At 33.2% G+C, this 16,517-nt stretch overlaps 1 protein-coding gene across 1 annotated transcript in view; it reads right to left on the bottom strand.

Annotated features, from left to right (window-relative positions):
* Window positions 1-2,482: 2,482 nt before the first annotated feature.
* KYNU (kynureninase) overlaps window positions 2,483-16,517 on the bottom strand; it is a 99,394-nt gene continuing 85,359 nt past the window's right edge. The window contains exons 11-14 of the mRNA XM_090267315.1: window positions 12,595-12,647; window positions 10,751-10,836; window positions 4,343-4,573; window positions 2,483-2,743 (exon numbers count right to left, since the gene is read on the bottom strand). Of these exons, the coding sequence (XP_090123441.1) occupies window positions 2,621-2,743; window positions 4,343-4,573; window positions 10,751-10,836; window positions 12,595-12,647 (493 nt within the window). The 3' untranslated portion in view covers window positions 2,483-2,620. The remainder of the gene's footprint in view (window positions 2,744-4,342; window positions 4,574-10,750; window positions 10,837-12,594; window positions 12,648-16,517) is intronic.

Genomic DNA, 16,517 nt, shown 5'->3' with positions numbered 1-16,517 from the left:
TAAAGAATGGAAATGGGAAAGAATGGTCCATGGCAACTGTAAGAAGCAGTTGATTGAAAATTGAAAGGCTTCTCTTTCACAAATAAAATATTAAAAAGTGTGTATTAAAATAAATAAAATAAGGCACACACACACAAATACTGATTGCTATTACTAATATATTTCTTAATATGGATTGTGGCCAGGAATATTTGAAGGCCACTGCCTTAGAAAACATATTTTCTATTCCTTAGATTGGAGCTAGATATAATATTTCAAAATCATACATATACCAGACTGTGCATCTGTGGTTCTTATAAGAAAGTTTTTGATAAGTTAAAACTAAAGTAATTATAAAATAGACACAAAAATTTACATATATTATGAAATAGTTAAATTATAAATTAAATGAATAAAAATATTTCACTGACCATGAAATGTAACAGCTAAACAAGACTATATATATAATATTTAGACCAATGAGGACCTTTATCCACAAAACACCAAAGAATTAGACAGCCATGTAGATTTCTCAAGGACATTGACTCATAAAAATTGTATCAGGACTTCCAGTCAAGATGGAGGCATAAATACACATGCTGCATATCCTCACAACTAAGAAGGAATTTAAAACCACTTTAAAACTAAAAAAACCCAGAAAATCAAAACTCCAGTGAAGTTCAGCAAAAAAATAAGAAACAATTAGCCAGAAAGGTAGGAGGGGCAGAGCTGGGAAAGAGAAAGAGGAGCGGAGTAGTGGCTGCGGCCGCGGTGCTTGGTAGGCAGCATGGTTAGAAGTGGCATGGCTGGCAGGCATGACTAGCGGCAGGCATGGTGAAAACACAGTTTAAACCCAAGAAGCGATCCCAGCTCCAAACCAGATGGATCCCAGCCCCAGACCAGACTGTGTAGGTTGTGGTTCCAGCGATGGAGGAAATAGGGCCCCATTACTTCTGACTGTGAAATCCAGTGGGGGTTGGGGCAGAAGAAGAAGCTACCAGCCTCTAAAAGGAGGCAGCATGGTAAGTATGGGAAGGGGAAAAGTGCCTGGAAAAGCGGCAGTAGCTGGCACTATTCCCTCTCAGACCCCTCCCCCACATACAGGGCAAAAACGAGGTGAAAGGGGGGCAAGCACTAACGAATACCTAAGACTCTGCCTCCAATAACCTAACACGTGTGACAGCCCTACCCAAGTCACAGAGGCAAACACAGAAAGGTGTCAAAATGAGGAGACAGAGGAGTATGACCCAGAAGGGGGCACAGATCAAGGTCTCAGTGACACAACTAAGCAATGAACAGATAGTGCACCTAACAGATGAGGAGATAGTGAATCTAACAGATGCACAGTTTAGGCATTGTTGATAAAGATGCTAACAGATTTGACAGAAAAAGTTAAACAGGATGGGGAAAGAATGAAGGCAATCCTGACTGAAATTAAGGAAAATCCACATGAAACAAGTGAAGAAAAGGAAACCAGGGCTCTAATCAACAAACTGGAACACAAAGAAGAAACAAACAGTCAACCAGTACAGAAGGGGGAAACAAGAATTTTAAAAAAAATGAAGAGATGCTTAGAAACCTCTGGGATAGCTTTAAACATGCCAACATCTGAATCAGAGACGGGTGCCAGAAGGTGAAGAGGGAGAGCAAGAAATTAAAAAATTATGCAAAAAAATAATGCAGGAAAACTTCCCTCATTTGGAGAAGGAAATGGACATACAGGTCCAGGAAGCACAGAGAGTCCCAAACAAGCTAGACCCAAGGAGGACCACACCAAGACACACCATAATCAAAATGCCAAAGGTGAAAGATAAAGAGAGAATCTTGAAAGCAGCAAGAGAGAAGAGGAGAATTTCCTATAAAGGTAATTACCTATAAGACTATCAGCTGATTTCTCAAAAGAAACTTTGCAGGCAAGAAGGGGGACTGGCAGGAAACAGTCAAAGTGATGAAAAGCAAGGACCTACAACCAAGATTATTCTATCCAGCACAGCTATCATTCAGAATGGAAGGGCAGACACAGTGCTTCCCAGACAAGGTAAAGCTAAAGGGGTTCATCATCACCAAGCCATTATTACATTAAATGTTAAAGGTACTTATTTAAGAAAAAGAAGATCAAAACCATGAACTTTAAAATGAAAAAAGTATCACAACTATCAACAAAAGCTAGGGAATGGAAACAAAGGCAAACTAAGCAGACAACCAGAGTGGGAACAGAATCATAGGTATGCGGACCATGGGGGGGGGGCAGACAGCTTGGAGGAGGGAGTGGGGAGAGGGAAGGAAATGGTGCAGGAATTAAGAAGCAGAGTAAATAGGAGGGTGCAGAATGGACAGGAGGGTGTTGAGAAGAGCTTTATGCACAACCCATGGACATGGACAAGTGGGGGGGACTGTTGGAGGGGGGGCTGTTGGGGTGAGGGGATCATAGGGAAAAGAATTGGGATAACTGTAACAGCATAATCAATAAATCATACCCACCAAAAAGAAAAAAATGGTATCATACTTTTTGTAAAGTATAAACTTTATTGCTAGTTATGTATAATCAGTTTTTAATACTTCTAATAATTAAAATGAATAAAAATAATGAAATAATCACAGAAGCTTTCAATATTATTTGCTTAACTTTCTTTAAACACTGTTATTTTTTTTCTGCAGCATCAAGTGCAGCATTGAGCAGATTGATAAATTTATAGACATCATGGAAAGAATTATAGAGAGGAACTGGAGCCAATCGGATGCCATTTGGTTCCCGTTTGTCACACTGTGGGGGAAAAATAAAGCCACAACAGTGTTAGCATTATTCTCATAATGCAAATCTGCATTAAAGATAAACTTACATGAAACAGTCATGCTAATTTCACTTTAATTAAAATAGTTTTAATTAAAATAATCAAAATAAATTGTTGAATAAGACACTAGTGACCATTAGCAGACAGGAGCTCCTCAGGTACAGTACTTGGTACACTGAGAAACACCTCAAATTAAACTCTTGGCTTCCTGCAGCTTGTTTATGCTGTCTGAATGAACAATTGTGGGGAAATCCTGGTTTTATCTTTCTACCCACAGACTGAGACCTGTCCCATCCTATCAGAACAGCACAATTTGTATCCTTATTTTAATATACACTTATCAATCAGAACTTCACAATTTGGGTACTTCATTTACATAAAGTGGACATAATTAGAAATCTTTTATTATAAAAAGCAGCCTCCCCTTTGTCAGGGAAATAAGAGACACAATTTAAGGTTGCTATCTGAACCTATGTTCCCAGGCTATATCTCCTTTTGCTCAGAAAAAAAGTTTTTATTATTTATTACAGTCTAAAATTAACTTTGGTTTACACTGAGAGTGTTGAAATATGAAATGGGCCCAGATAATTTGGCCTCGCTTGAAGATCACTATAACTATCTTAAGAAATATTCACTATAGGCTAGACAGCATAGTAAATGGTTTATGTGTTGGTCCATTTAACTCCCAAAACAACTTTTTGAGGAAAGTATATGAGGTCTCTCCAGAAAAAATCCAACCATTGTTAATATAATAAGAATGGTTTGCATGACATTAATGTAAATTGGCAGCCAAGGAAAGTGGACTGGATGCACATGCATGAACAATGATGACTTCACTGTACTAGTCAGTGGGGTGGTAGATGCCATTGAGTGAGTATTTGTACTGTGTGGCCATCACATTCCAAATGTCAGAGAGTAGAGCAAAAGATCTGCATCAAATTTTGCATTAAGCTTGAACATTCCTCTATGGAAACTATTCTGATGATTCAGAAGGCCTCAGCTATGGGAAACTAGAGATTGGCAGCTTTATCATGGTGATGTGCCTGCTTATGCATCATGCTCCATGCAGATATTTATACAATATCAATCCTCATGAGATATGTCCATATATATATTTTATGACTTGAGTGACAAGGTTGAACATAACTTAGTTCAATCAAACAACAAAATAAGATTGACTTATTTTTATTTCCTCAACCATACTGAATTGTTCTTTAATTCTGTTTATTCAATAAATATGTGTTTGAGCTTTTACTAATAAAAACTGCTTAAAATGTATCCTAATTATGATGAAACAATATTTGCTGCTCAATCTGTAATAAAGGTGAATAAATTATATATAACTTCTCTATACGCAAAATTTATGGTTTCTTCTCTTTCATCAGAGAGGACAGATCTCTGTCTTTCAGTTAGCAAATGCCAAATACTTGTTGGCACTTAATTTATCCACACTAACTGACTGATTGATGTGAAATAACATGCAACAGTGAATAAAACAAATAATCCAGATTTTATCCCTAATCTGCAACCCATAGAGAAAACCTGGTAGTAGAAGTAAGTGATATACTTACAACCACTCCTCTTTTTTCTAGTTCTTGAAATATGTCTTTTGTTGGAACAGAAAACGTTAATGTTAACTGGCAACCACGATCTTCTGTATTGGATGGTGTAATTATGTTCACAACTGGTTTCTTGGTTTCTGCTTTATCTTTGCCATAGTAATGCTTGATCATGTATTCCAGATAACCAGTAAGCAAAACAGATTTTCTTCTCAGTGCTTTCATAGTTGCTTTGTTAAAGATCTGTAGAATGAGAAACAGTCAGATAAGCAGTGTTAATTCTTTGATTTACAAAAAAGTAAAAGTTAACTGTAAGTCATGCATAAAAAGGAAATGATCACTTTTAAGCTCTCCAAAAACAATCCCATTTTAAATAGCTTTTTGTAAAAACATGTCCTCCTTTAAATCTTTTGCCACTAAAAATAGTTCATATAATATTCCTCAGAGTTATTTTAAATTAGCTTAGTATAATTAGTATTAGTATCCCTTAATAAATACATTTAAATATCATAAAATTCAAACATTTTCTCCAAAACCATTTTTTACAATCATAATCAAGAAGACTTTTTCTATGCCAATATAATGTTTGTTTGGTCCACAAAACAATACGGTAAGAGCTATGTGTGCTTGCATTTGTGGAAGCTAGTGTGACAGATATTATTTGGGACTGTTTTACCAATTCCTAAGTCTCCTCCAGTTTAACATTAAGAAAACAAGCAGTTAAATAATAAAGCTAAGTTTCATCAGACAAGAAAGCAAAAATGTTAGAAAATCCATTTATTAGTTCTGAAGCATTGGGCTTTTGTTTTTAATCCCTTTATTTTTTTCTGTTTTACTTCTTTCATCATTCTTTTTCACTGTGAAACTCTAGCACTGGTCTGAAAACACTGCAATTTCCTGCCTGAGGTGTCTTATATTAAGATGAGTGACAAGGGCACACAATAACTGGTGTTGGAACATTAGAGGTCAGAACAGACATGCTTTTCTAGCTTATTCCTTAAGGTCAAGTAGAGTTTAAAAATATATCCTACATATAAGAGCGGAATGAACTACAAACAGAGTGTGATGCACTGGCATGCCACTTACTGTCCCTTTACTCTATCATGTCATGCCACAGAGCAAACACAGGGTCATGCAGTGATATCTAGACTTTATAAAATCTATGAAAGCATGAATTTCTCTCTACTTGGATATGCACATGTGTGGGCAGGCATTCTAATAAAACTCAAACAATTGAGGCATAAATTTTCTTCACTTTTTTTGCATGTAGGCTATAAATTTGGCTGAAGGAGAGGGAGTTGTATTTTTTCCCATCCTTTACTTTTTCATACAAATAATGATTTAAAAAACAAAACAATGTATACCAATCAAGACTCTCATCCAGAATTGCAAATCCCACTCTTACTTGACATTCTAGTTGGATATATATATAATAGGTATTGCAATATAAACATACTCAAAATTGGGTTCCTGATATTTCTCCTAAAGGCACCTTCTCCTGCACTTTGATGGCCTCAGTTTTTGGCAATTCACTCTCTACCAGTTGCTCAGGTCTTTCAGTTTGGTGTTATGCTTGACTCCTGTATTTTCCAAACAACTCACAGAAGTCCATCTGCAAAACTTGGTAGAGCTCTATCTTTAAAATATATCTAAAATAAGAACACTTCTAACTGCCTGCTCTGCCATGGCTCTGGCCTGAACCACTCATCTCTCAAAGAGAGGATGGAATAGTATCTGTCTCCATTGTCAGTAGGACCTCACAGACCCTGTGTGCAGCCTGGAGCACTCTCACCTGCAAGGAGGAGCTGATGTCTGTTTCAGAAGGCCTCTGAGATCCCAGTGAAAAGAATACAGCAATACCCACTTATTCATGTTTTTGTTTCCCATGGTCAACCAAGGTCCAAAAATATTAAATAAAAATTCCAGCGATAAACAACTCCTAAGTTTTAAACTGTGCACCATTCTGAGTAGCATTTCTGCTCCTTTTGGCACAGGATGTGAAACATGCCTTTGTCCAGTGTCTGCACAATGTGTCCCATCCCTTGGTCACCATCTTGGTTATCAGACCTACTGTCATGGTATCGCAGTGCTTCTATTCAAGCAAGTATTTTACTTAATAATGGCCTCAAATTGCAAGAGTAGCGATGCTGGCAATTTGGATATGCAAAAGAGAAGCTATAAAGTTTGTCCTTTAAGTGAAAAGGTGAAAGTTCTCTACTTAACAAAGAAAAAAAATGGTATGCTGAGGTTTCTAAGATCTATGGTAAAAGTTAATTTTCTGTCTTTGAAAATGTGAAAAAGGAAAAAAAATTGTAAAGAAGGATGAGTACAGTACAAGACATTTTGAGAGACCACATTCGCATAACTTATTACAATATATGAAGGGGGACACCAAAAAACTGGAATTTATTTATTAAAAATTGTGTGTTTATTCTTACATGTTTAACCTTCAGTCACCTTCAAACTATTCTCCATTTGATGCAATACACCTATTGAGACACTTTTTTACTGCTCAAAACAGTTTTTGAGCTCATAGATTTTGATGCCTTTTAGTGCTTCTATGGTTGTTTTTTTTTTTTTCCCGAACTCTTCTACATGGGCAAAACGTTTCCCTTTGAGTACTTGTTTCATGCAGAGAAACAAAAAACAAGTTGTCTGCGGTGAGGTTGGGTGAATAGAGAGTGTGGGGCACGGAAGACATGCTTTTTTTTGTCAAAAACTGCTGATTACTCAGCACACTGTGGGCGGGTGTGTTTATAAGTCACCCATCATGAAATGGCAACCGCGTTGAGTCTTCAAAAGAATTTCTCTGAAGCTGAATGTGGGCTCTCACAACAACACCAGCTGGGGCACTGACACAGATGGGTTCCTAGAACATTCACCGAGATGGACAAGCCTGTACTACAAGGGGCCAGCCCTCCAGAATATAAATCCAGATCTTTTGGGTACCCCTTTGTACTTCTTTAGGACCGAGGTAACCCCAGTTACATGAAGTTTGGTAGGTGGCATCTCTTTATTTTGTTTTAAAAAAAAAAAAGTAACACATCTGGTACAATGAGAACATTGTACTATTTTATAGGAAGTCTTTGTCTTAAAAACTTTCCTTGATAACTAGAAACCATTTTTTAAGATTAATGTCTCAATTTAACATGCTGTTATTCTTCTTTAAGAATAAAATAACGAATCTAAAACTATTTTCCCCCATACAACCACAAGAGCACATTCTTAGGTGAAAATTCTTCTCATGGAGTATAAAAATATCTTCTGAAACCTCACATAAAAAATAGTAAGAGGAGTTAATAGGAGGAGTTAACAGGGAAATGTAATAAGTATCCTCTTTTGTTCTTTGCTTCTCATTATTTCTGTGCTTTCAGTACTGAGAAAGAATGTTTTTTTTAATTAAAAAAAAAATAGCTTGAAAGTATTCAGCTTATAACAGAATTCTTGGTAGAGGTTCCACAACTTGCACGTCTCTCTCTCTGTCTCTCTGTAAAATGAATGCAAAACTAGAAAAGTTAGATAAGTTTAAGTAGGAAAAAATAAGCAAAGCATGATGTTTTCAATTGTCATATTTTTCCCTTAAATTCTTAAAAATGACTCCCTAATAACCTGTGGAAATATTTAGTTTCTTCTGATTTGAAATGTATTTTATTTGAGTGCTCTAATTTTTATTTTGAAGCTATTTATTTCATTTTAAGCTTGTGTCCTGAAAGGGTCTAAATTTTGTTTCTATATTGCTACATACAAATATGACGTTTCCAAATATAAATGTAATTTAACTTCAAGTTAGTAACTGGAATTTTGAAGAGATCTCTGAAATACTGTGGTCTAAACACCTTCACTTAAAAATTGAGGCGAAATAATTAACGTGTAGTTGACGCTGTGTAAGCCACGCTGAGTGTCCCTATGAGGGGTGTTGTGCTTTGCCTTGATCTACAATTTTTAAAAAGTATTGTATAAATGAATGAGGCAACAACATAAAGAAAAAGACAATTTGATACTGATTACAGGTGCTATTTTAATAGTATCAATCAAATATATATAATTGTAAACAAAGCCATTTTAATTTTGTTTAAAAATCATACTGTAATCTGAGATCATGTTCATGCCCATTTCTTCTTAAGTATAGAATCTCTCCTGCAGTTGACATTCAACTGTGTAGAATATATTTTGAAAGGGAGGTACAGACAACAAAGAAACATAGTTTGATTCATGTATTTCTTTCATTTACTCAGACTTCAATTACCTATGTTTTATATGCAATCACTTTTAAACAAGTAATGTAAGTATCAACATGGTTAATTTACTTATGCTTCCTCACATGGTAAACTTATAGTCATCTAGAAAGCAGAATATTTTAACACTAGGTAGAGAATGGGAAAAAATGAAATGTATTAGTTTGTAACTTGAACATTTTGCAATTTATAATATGGAGGACAAACTTAAAAAAATAAAAATCTTTCTTCACCATAAGGTTTGTTTTTACCTTAACATAATTTCAGTTAGAATATAGCCTCAATGATGAATGACTTAAGTATTTCTAAGAGGCTCCAAAGAAATCTTTAGGTGATAAGAAGCTCCAGGGCGTATACATCCCTTTTCTGGTGGCTCTTAGGTCCCTTTGCCAGGTTTAACTTTAATATTAGAGGAAAAGTGAAATCAGTCTTCCAATTTCAACTGATAATAAAAGCTTTGTCTAAGTGACTATAACACATTCTGGTATCTGATTTCCCATGGCAGAAGGGGTGAATCCTAGAAGAGCACCCCCACAGCAGAGAAAACACCAAACTGTAGTGTCTAAAAGAAAATGTCTAGATATGGTCAAGAAGTCATTTACAAAGATAAGAAAAATAAGAGGAAAAAACTTTAAGTACTAGTTTTTTCCTGAAGTATGACTTGATGTCTGTTTTAAATAGTGTAACTCTTCCCTGAAATAAAGTAAGCAAAACTTTATTTTGTTTTAAAATGATTAACATAATTTTTCTCTAAATATATATTATAATGGCAATTCAAATATCATTATCTAATTTGCTAAGCATATTCCTCCCCAAAATGTATCACTGACTGAAAATTCTTACCAGTCTATTTTAACTTAAAAAAGAAAAAAGCTAAAAAGTTTGAACAGCACAAGTTCCATGTAGTGGTCAGACTGAGTACCTGCTCTTTCAATTGGGATGAAATGAAATGAGTTTATTACCACGATCTAGAGATGGTTGTATAAAAATAGAGGAACTTGACACTGCCGCCCAGTGGCAAAAATGAGAGACTGTTATAAGTGTTCACAGATTCTTAGAATTTTAGGCTTAGAAGAGATTTTGGAAGTCTTTATCCAGTCACTCTACAACACAACACGGTTTCCTAAAATATCATAAATTATCATCATCTTAGGAGGTTTCACCATTTTTTTAAATGAAAATTTTATTTGAATAGCTATATATTTCAAATCTCTATTAGAAATATATATGTACACTTAAAATATTTTTACTTAAATGTGTGCAAAAATATATTTATTTAATATATCTATTAATATTGTTGTTATATATTATATAATTATTTAAATATATTTACTTAAACTTAGTCTCACTCTGAAATTAATATCAAAATAATTAGTTGGAATATATAGGTATGTAGAGATATATATGATTATCTAGACATATAGAAATAGATATGTATATCTAGGAAAACAAACTGATTCCTTAGATATTATGATTTAGGGTAAGAATAACTTTATTCTAAGTAAAAATATAAATGAATTTAAAGAAAATATTTAGTCAGTAAGAGATTATACATGAATACAATGGCATACAAGCCCCAGTTTAAAAAAAATTTACCTAACCTCATGAAACAATCTTACCCAATCTCTATTTCACTCTGACTTTTCACATAAATACATTTCATATATGAAAAAAAATATTTTTCCACTCCTTAAAGTTAGTCTTCCTATAGCTTTGTCACGTGGCACTTTGTCAATTCATTGATTCACAGAACTAGAAGAGGCAGAGTCCCCTCTGGCACATAGTATTTTCTTAATAAAGAAATATTGAATGATCGGATTAATTGTGAATTAAATGTCAAATGTTTATTTTGTAAATAGAGAGTCCAATAGAAGATTAAATGACTCATTCAAGTTCACACAAATTCTAAGTGAAACTAAAATTATGTCTCCCCAGATTTATTCTATTTAACATTTGTTAAGTGCCAATAATTTGCAAAGCATTCTGCTAGAGACTGAATATATACATAAAAGACAACAATTCGCATACAGTCGCTGTCCTAAAGGGGAAAACTACCCTTCGCACAATGTTTGTGTACAGTGCACATTTCTACTCTTGCTGATGATCAGAGAGAGTGCTACAACATGTTACAATCAGGAAAAGAAAAAGATAAAGGTGTGGGAAGGTCAAAGCATAGATCACTTACCTCTAAACTAGCGTGTAAGGGACAGACCAAGAATATGGGAGGATTTGAAATTCTAAATCCACGAGCCCCAGGGATTAACTGCAATTCTGAAAAATTAATATCATGTCATTGTTTATAGAATATACCTTAAGAGTGTCCATTATTTGATTTTTTTCAACAACAATAAAGAAGTAGAGATAAAAAGAATAAGATTTAAAAAAAATTTTTTATCCCTAAGACTTCTAGATATTTATGAGAAAATCTGTGACCCTAAAAACCTGGCACATTTTCTCTTCCTGTGCAATGCTTATGTCCCCTGCCCTCACCTTCTGAGTAACCTATCAAACCCTAGAATCCTTAGGTGCAAGATAAAAATTGCCTTTTCTATAAGCTTTTCTGGACTCCATCCTCTGCCATTCCCAAGCCCACATTTCTTGTTCCGTTCTATGCTTTGCTTTTCTATTATGAAAGCATGTCAATGAAAGGAAAACATCAGGATTTAAATGGCTGGTAACTGTAATGTTGCCCAAAGGCAGACGTATGAATGAAATGACCTGTCCGGTGACTTTTAGCACTAGGTCAAGTGGCTTCTCTTAGGGGGAGAAAAAAAATAAGGTTTAAAAAAATAATCTGCCTATGTATGATATATTAAAAAGGTAAATTAATACCAGATATTATCCTAATTAGAATTAATTATATTGAATAGTAGAAAGTTAAATCCAATACAGTTAAGATTGCTGGCTAAAGACAAAATTAAAACTAAAACTGACTGAAAGAACTTTCGAATATTCTGGGTCTTTAGAAATTCATCTAATCCAGGATTAGGCCAACAATGTCCTGTGGGCCAAATGTGGCCTACTGCTTGTTTTTATAAATAAAGTTTTATTGGAACACAGCCATACTCATTCATGTATGTGTTTCTATGACTATAGCACTACAATGGCAGAGTTGAGTATTTGCCACAGCGACAGCATAGCCCAAAAAGCTTAAAATATCTCCTGTCTGTACCCCCACGATCTAATCCAAGTCCCTCACTTACAGATAAGAAACCCAGCACAAAGAATTTAAGTAACTGGAATAATAACATAGCTTATTATTTTAGCAGCCAAAATAAAACAAGAAGTTTCTGTTTTGACTAGAAGGACCCATCTTGCTCTGTTACATCTTGATTTCTGCAAATGTGAATTGGCTTCAAACACTATCTCAGGGTTGAACGCAAATCTGAATGAACTCTCATGTTCAACTGTGCCTGGTGTACTTTGATTTCTACCTCCTTGGGTTTAACTCCTATAGTTTAGCAAGTGCCAAAAGTTACAAAAGGAGGAAAAATTGGGAGAAGAGGAGACAAAAATGCACATTTCTTCAATAACACTGCTGTTTGTTACTTGGGTTGAAATTACCTTACCCTCAAACCAAATCCTGGAATAGATGATATTATTCACCTTAAATATGTGAGAAGAAAGAAAAAAACAAGATGATATGATTTGTGCAGCACCACCAAATTATTAAGCAGCAAAGTGGGATCGACACCAAAGTCTCTCTGAGTCCAACTCCAAGCCAAAATTCCTTCTCGTCCTCAGTGCCCGATGTTTTGGGTACCCCATATGTATGAGACCAGAGTCCTTTTTGTTAGATTTTGCTCCCTCTTATTTCTTTACAAATGGGTAGACTCAAAATTATGTTAAAATCTACAAGCACTTAGTTTTACACTATGGAAATGTCATTTCTTATTTTAAAAATTCTCAGTGGCATTTTCAAAATGCACTCTCTATGAGGCATGTATAGTACATATCATACAAAGACAGATGAAAATTAAAATAAAGTTAAAATAAAATTATTTGTAAAGTAAAATGGAGTACACTTACTGTTATCCATCTTAAACCTAGTACTGAGTTCATGACCAAACCATCCCACTAACCTAAAATATAAATAACAACATTAGATATTTTGACCTACAAAAATAACCACAATTAATATAGGAATCTGGGGTCTGCATATTGAAAACATTTGTGATATGAGTCATTGATACTTGAGTATATAAATTTTATATTACATCTTAAAACAATATTTATAACCTTGTAAAATAAAGATAAAATCAATTTATTCATATCACTGTTTATATTGTTTTTGTAAAGAGCTCTATTTAATTATCTTTTTCTTAAAATAAAATAAAATGAGCAAAAATGGTGAGTTTTCTATATTTTAAAACAAAGATAAAGCTCAAAAAGCAAAAGCAATTAAAACATATTTTTACAACAAAATTTCTACAGAGAAATTGTATAAAAAACCTACATAATGGCTGAAAATCTTTGAATAATTTTCTAAAGAAATTGGTTACTTTCATATTTTAATAACAATGTTAATTGGCCAAACATAAAATAAAAATATACAAGAAAAATCATATACATGTATATCTTTGTGCATATTAGGTGAAATAAATTCTAAAATAATTTAAAGAACAATATAAAACTGGAGAAAGAATAAAACAATATTCCTGATAATAAAATATATCTAAACAAATTTTTATTTTTTAAAGGCTATAAAACAAATGAATAAATATAGCAATAGTAACTTAATAAAATGATAATCTATAAGATAGAAAATTCCCAAGTAGAAATGTAGCAGTAGGACTGGTATAGCTTGACAATAAGGAAGTTAAAAATGAGTTTGTAGAAGTCAGAAAAGAATTAGACAAGAAAAGTAAAACAAAGATAGAGGAGTATTTGGGAAGAATGCAAGGAAGTCAGGAAACTGTCTAACAGACATCAAAGAGGATAACTGTTAGAAAAAATAAACAAAAAGGAAAAGAGGAAGATTTAAAATAGCTTAGGGAGAAAATAGTAAATATAATAATATGACAATAAAATTCTATCGTAAAGCAAGTGAGCTACCAGAAAAGAAATGCAAAACTTTTTTAAAAAAAGTTATAATTCAAGACAATTTTGATTAAATAAAAACTGATTTGAATCTATACATTGAAAAAAAATGCAACACTGAGAGATTTGGGAGAATTAATTCAGAGTCATTAATTTTATTTACAGCTTATTAAAGTTATTGGATTTTACAGATAAAAAAAAATAATAAAAGGTGGTTCCAAGCAAAAACAACAACAACAACAACAACCAAAAACGAAGTGAAGACAAAAATCAAGGAAAAAAACATCAACTTGGCTTCAAATTTATTTAATACAACTATTTCATGACAGAATAATGTAGGAATACCTACATAATAAAGAAAGAAAGAGAAAACATAACACACAAATATATGTTTGGATGTGCTAAAATTTATAAAGGTTACTGGTGTTGATCAAACAAGAGTTCAGCTAATATTTTTCTCATGAAATCTTCTTGAAAATCTGCCTGAGAGTTAACTTAGGTCAGCCAAGAGATGACTGGGAAACTATGACTAAAAGATATGTGGTGACTAACGAATTCATTTAACTATCGAATTAAGATTAAACAAATATGGGGACAGGATATAATGAAAGGAAATGTTATATAACAATGTAAAAATAGACAACTAGCAAAGTAGAGGAAAGTAAAGTAATTTCACTGGTAACCTATAATTTAAACTTGATAAGTCAAGTAATAGAAATATAATCAGATGTAAAAATATGAAGTAAACAGCAAGAAAGTCAAAATTGACTAAATACAGGGTAATGAGAGAATAGGCAGGAAGAAGAAAAAACCTGCTAAATCTATTGTTGCTTATGGAATGGAACTAAGAGGGAAAAAAGTTTATATTTAAATCTTGAATAACCAGAGAAACTAACTGAAAAATAATAAACAAAAATAGCAAAATAAATCTCATGGCTTGAATATAGACTCTGTCAATGTGGTAAACTGAGAGGAAAAAACTTATAACACATCTTTTTTTATATGAGATGCTGAAGTTTATCATATTGTGTATCTACTTTGAAAAATATTCAGAATTTGTTTAAAAGATGGTTATAACAAAATACCTGAAATTTTCTGGTAAGGATTTATAAAAGCCATGTATACTCAAAAAATTCTGAACTTATATTGTGTAGAAGAAAGAACTTAATTATTCTATTAGAAATAGCCAGAACTTTTCTAAAATATATATTTACATATTGAAAGATGAATGTATTAAAAAAAGAATTTGAATTGTGGTTACATACATCCCAGCTAAAACAATCATTAACCATGAAATTTACATAACAGTAATTATCTTAATACTTTACCAGTAAACATGTCTATTTTCAATTTAAAAGCCTCAGGCAAGCTTTATCTAAAAGTTAACTTGCCAAATATTTTAAATTTGCAAAGTATATTCTAGAATTGTTTGATATTTAGACTGATAGCTAGATGATGGATTTTGAATTGTCTGTAGGGAAAAAGTAGAGGTGATAGGATATATCTCAAACTGGAGAAAATAGAAAAGTCATTTTCTCAGTTCAGGAAAAAGACATTATATGAAATTACTTGAAATTCCACTCAGACTGCTGAATTTATTTCAAAGGGTCCATCAGTGAATTTCACATTGTTTGAAGTTGAGATTCTATCTAAACTATACTATTTGTTACTAGTAAAATGTAAATTTCCAATTCTATATGACTTATTTCTGTTCATCTCAAAAGTCTTGCTTTAAGAAGTAATGTTTTGGATGGTTTTATTTATATGCTCAAAAGTCAATGATTATATTTCAGTACTCCTACATATTGCCAATCTTCATCTCCATAAATAAAAAGTAAAAAATAAATGAAGAAGGAGAGAAAAGAAAACATACCTAGGAAATAACAAGGAATATCTTTCATATAAATATTTGAACAAATATCTAACCTTACATTTAGCATATCTTTGTGCCTCCAGGAGAGGTTACTATTATCTAGTCACCAGTCATGAAACACCTAGCATTTGAAAACTGATCAGATTTTCAATTGTATATATTGACACTGTGACTACTCACTAAATACTAATTCATGGTTTGGCTCACTGAGCATTCTGCATGATGTCCCTCCATAACCTATCCTATACTTCCAATACACATATGGACTATGTGGGTTACTACCCATCTCGCCTCCCTTTCCCACTCTTACTTTTCTTTCTATGCTGTGCTGTTTGGTCCTAAATGAATTCTGCTGGTTTTTAAAGTTGAGTTTAGTAAATTTCTAGATGTACACTTAATATTCAACGTCAGAACTGTTGTCAAATAATTTTACCAGAATAAGGTATTAAATCTGATTAGAAAATGGATGGTCCAGTTTAGGTTCTGCTCCTGCTACCTATGCTATTTTAGTCGCTCATTAATTCCCAGTTTCCCCTGACCTGAAAAATGTATGAATTTAGGGACAACTACTGATACAATATTTTTTGGGGAAAAGTGGGGTAGTAAAAACTTTGAAGATATTAACTAAGAATTTTTCTAATCATTTATGAATAGTTTCCTACCACCTTCTTCTTTTCCACAGTGAATCAATAAATTTCATTGTTTCAGGGTCATTTGTGAAGTGGGGGGTGCTAAAAATAGTCCCAAAACATGTATTAGCTTTGAGTTACAAATGGAACTTGTGAAACTTACAGCAGAGACAGTAATCTTTAAAAGCCAAGGCTTCTGATTTGCAATAAGCAGACATTTTGGAATTCTAGTTGTCACATGTCTCATATAGCCCAGCATAAATTTTACACTGTAAACAGCAAAAGAAAAGAGAATAGAAAGAACAAATGGACCTAACTTATAAAAAAATTCAAATTTTCTCATACTAAGAAAAGAAAAGCTTTAAAAATGGAAGCGAAAGAGCAGATTAAACTTTTTGCTACTGTGCCCA

This window comes from Furipterus horrens, unplaced genomic scaffold (assembly GCF_987537825.1).
Source record: "Furipterus horrens unplaced genomic scaffold, mFurHor1.1.pri manual_scaffold_1, whole genome shotgun sequence".
NCBI classification, from domain to species: domain Eukaryota; kingdom Metazoa; phylum Chordata; class Mammalia; order Chiroptera; family Furipteridae; genus Furipterus; species Furipterus horrens.
Note: the sequence above shows the minus strand (reverse complement) of the source record. Positions and strands in the feature narration are given on the sequence as shown.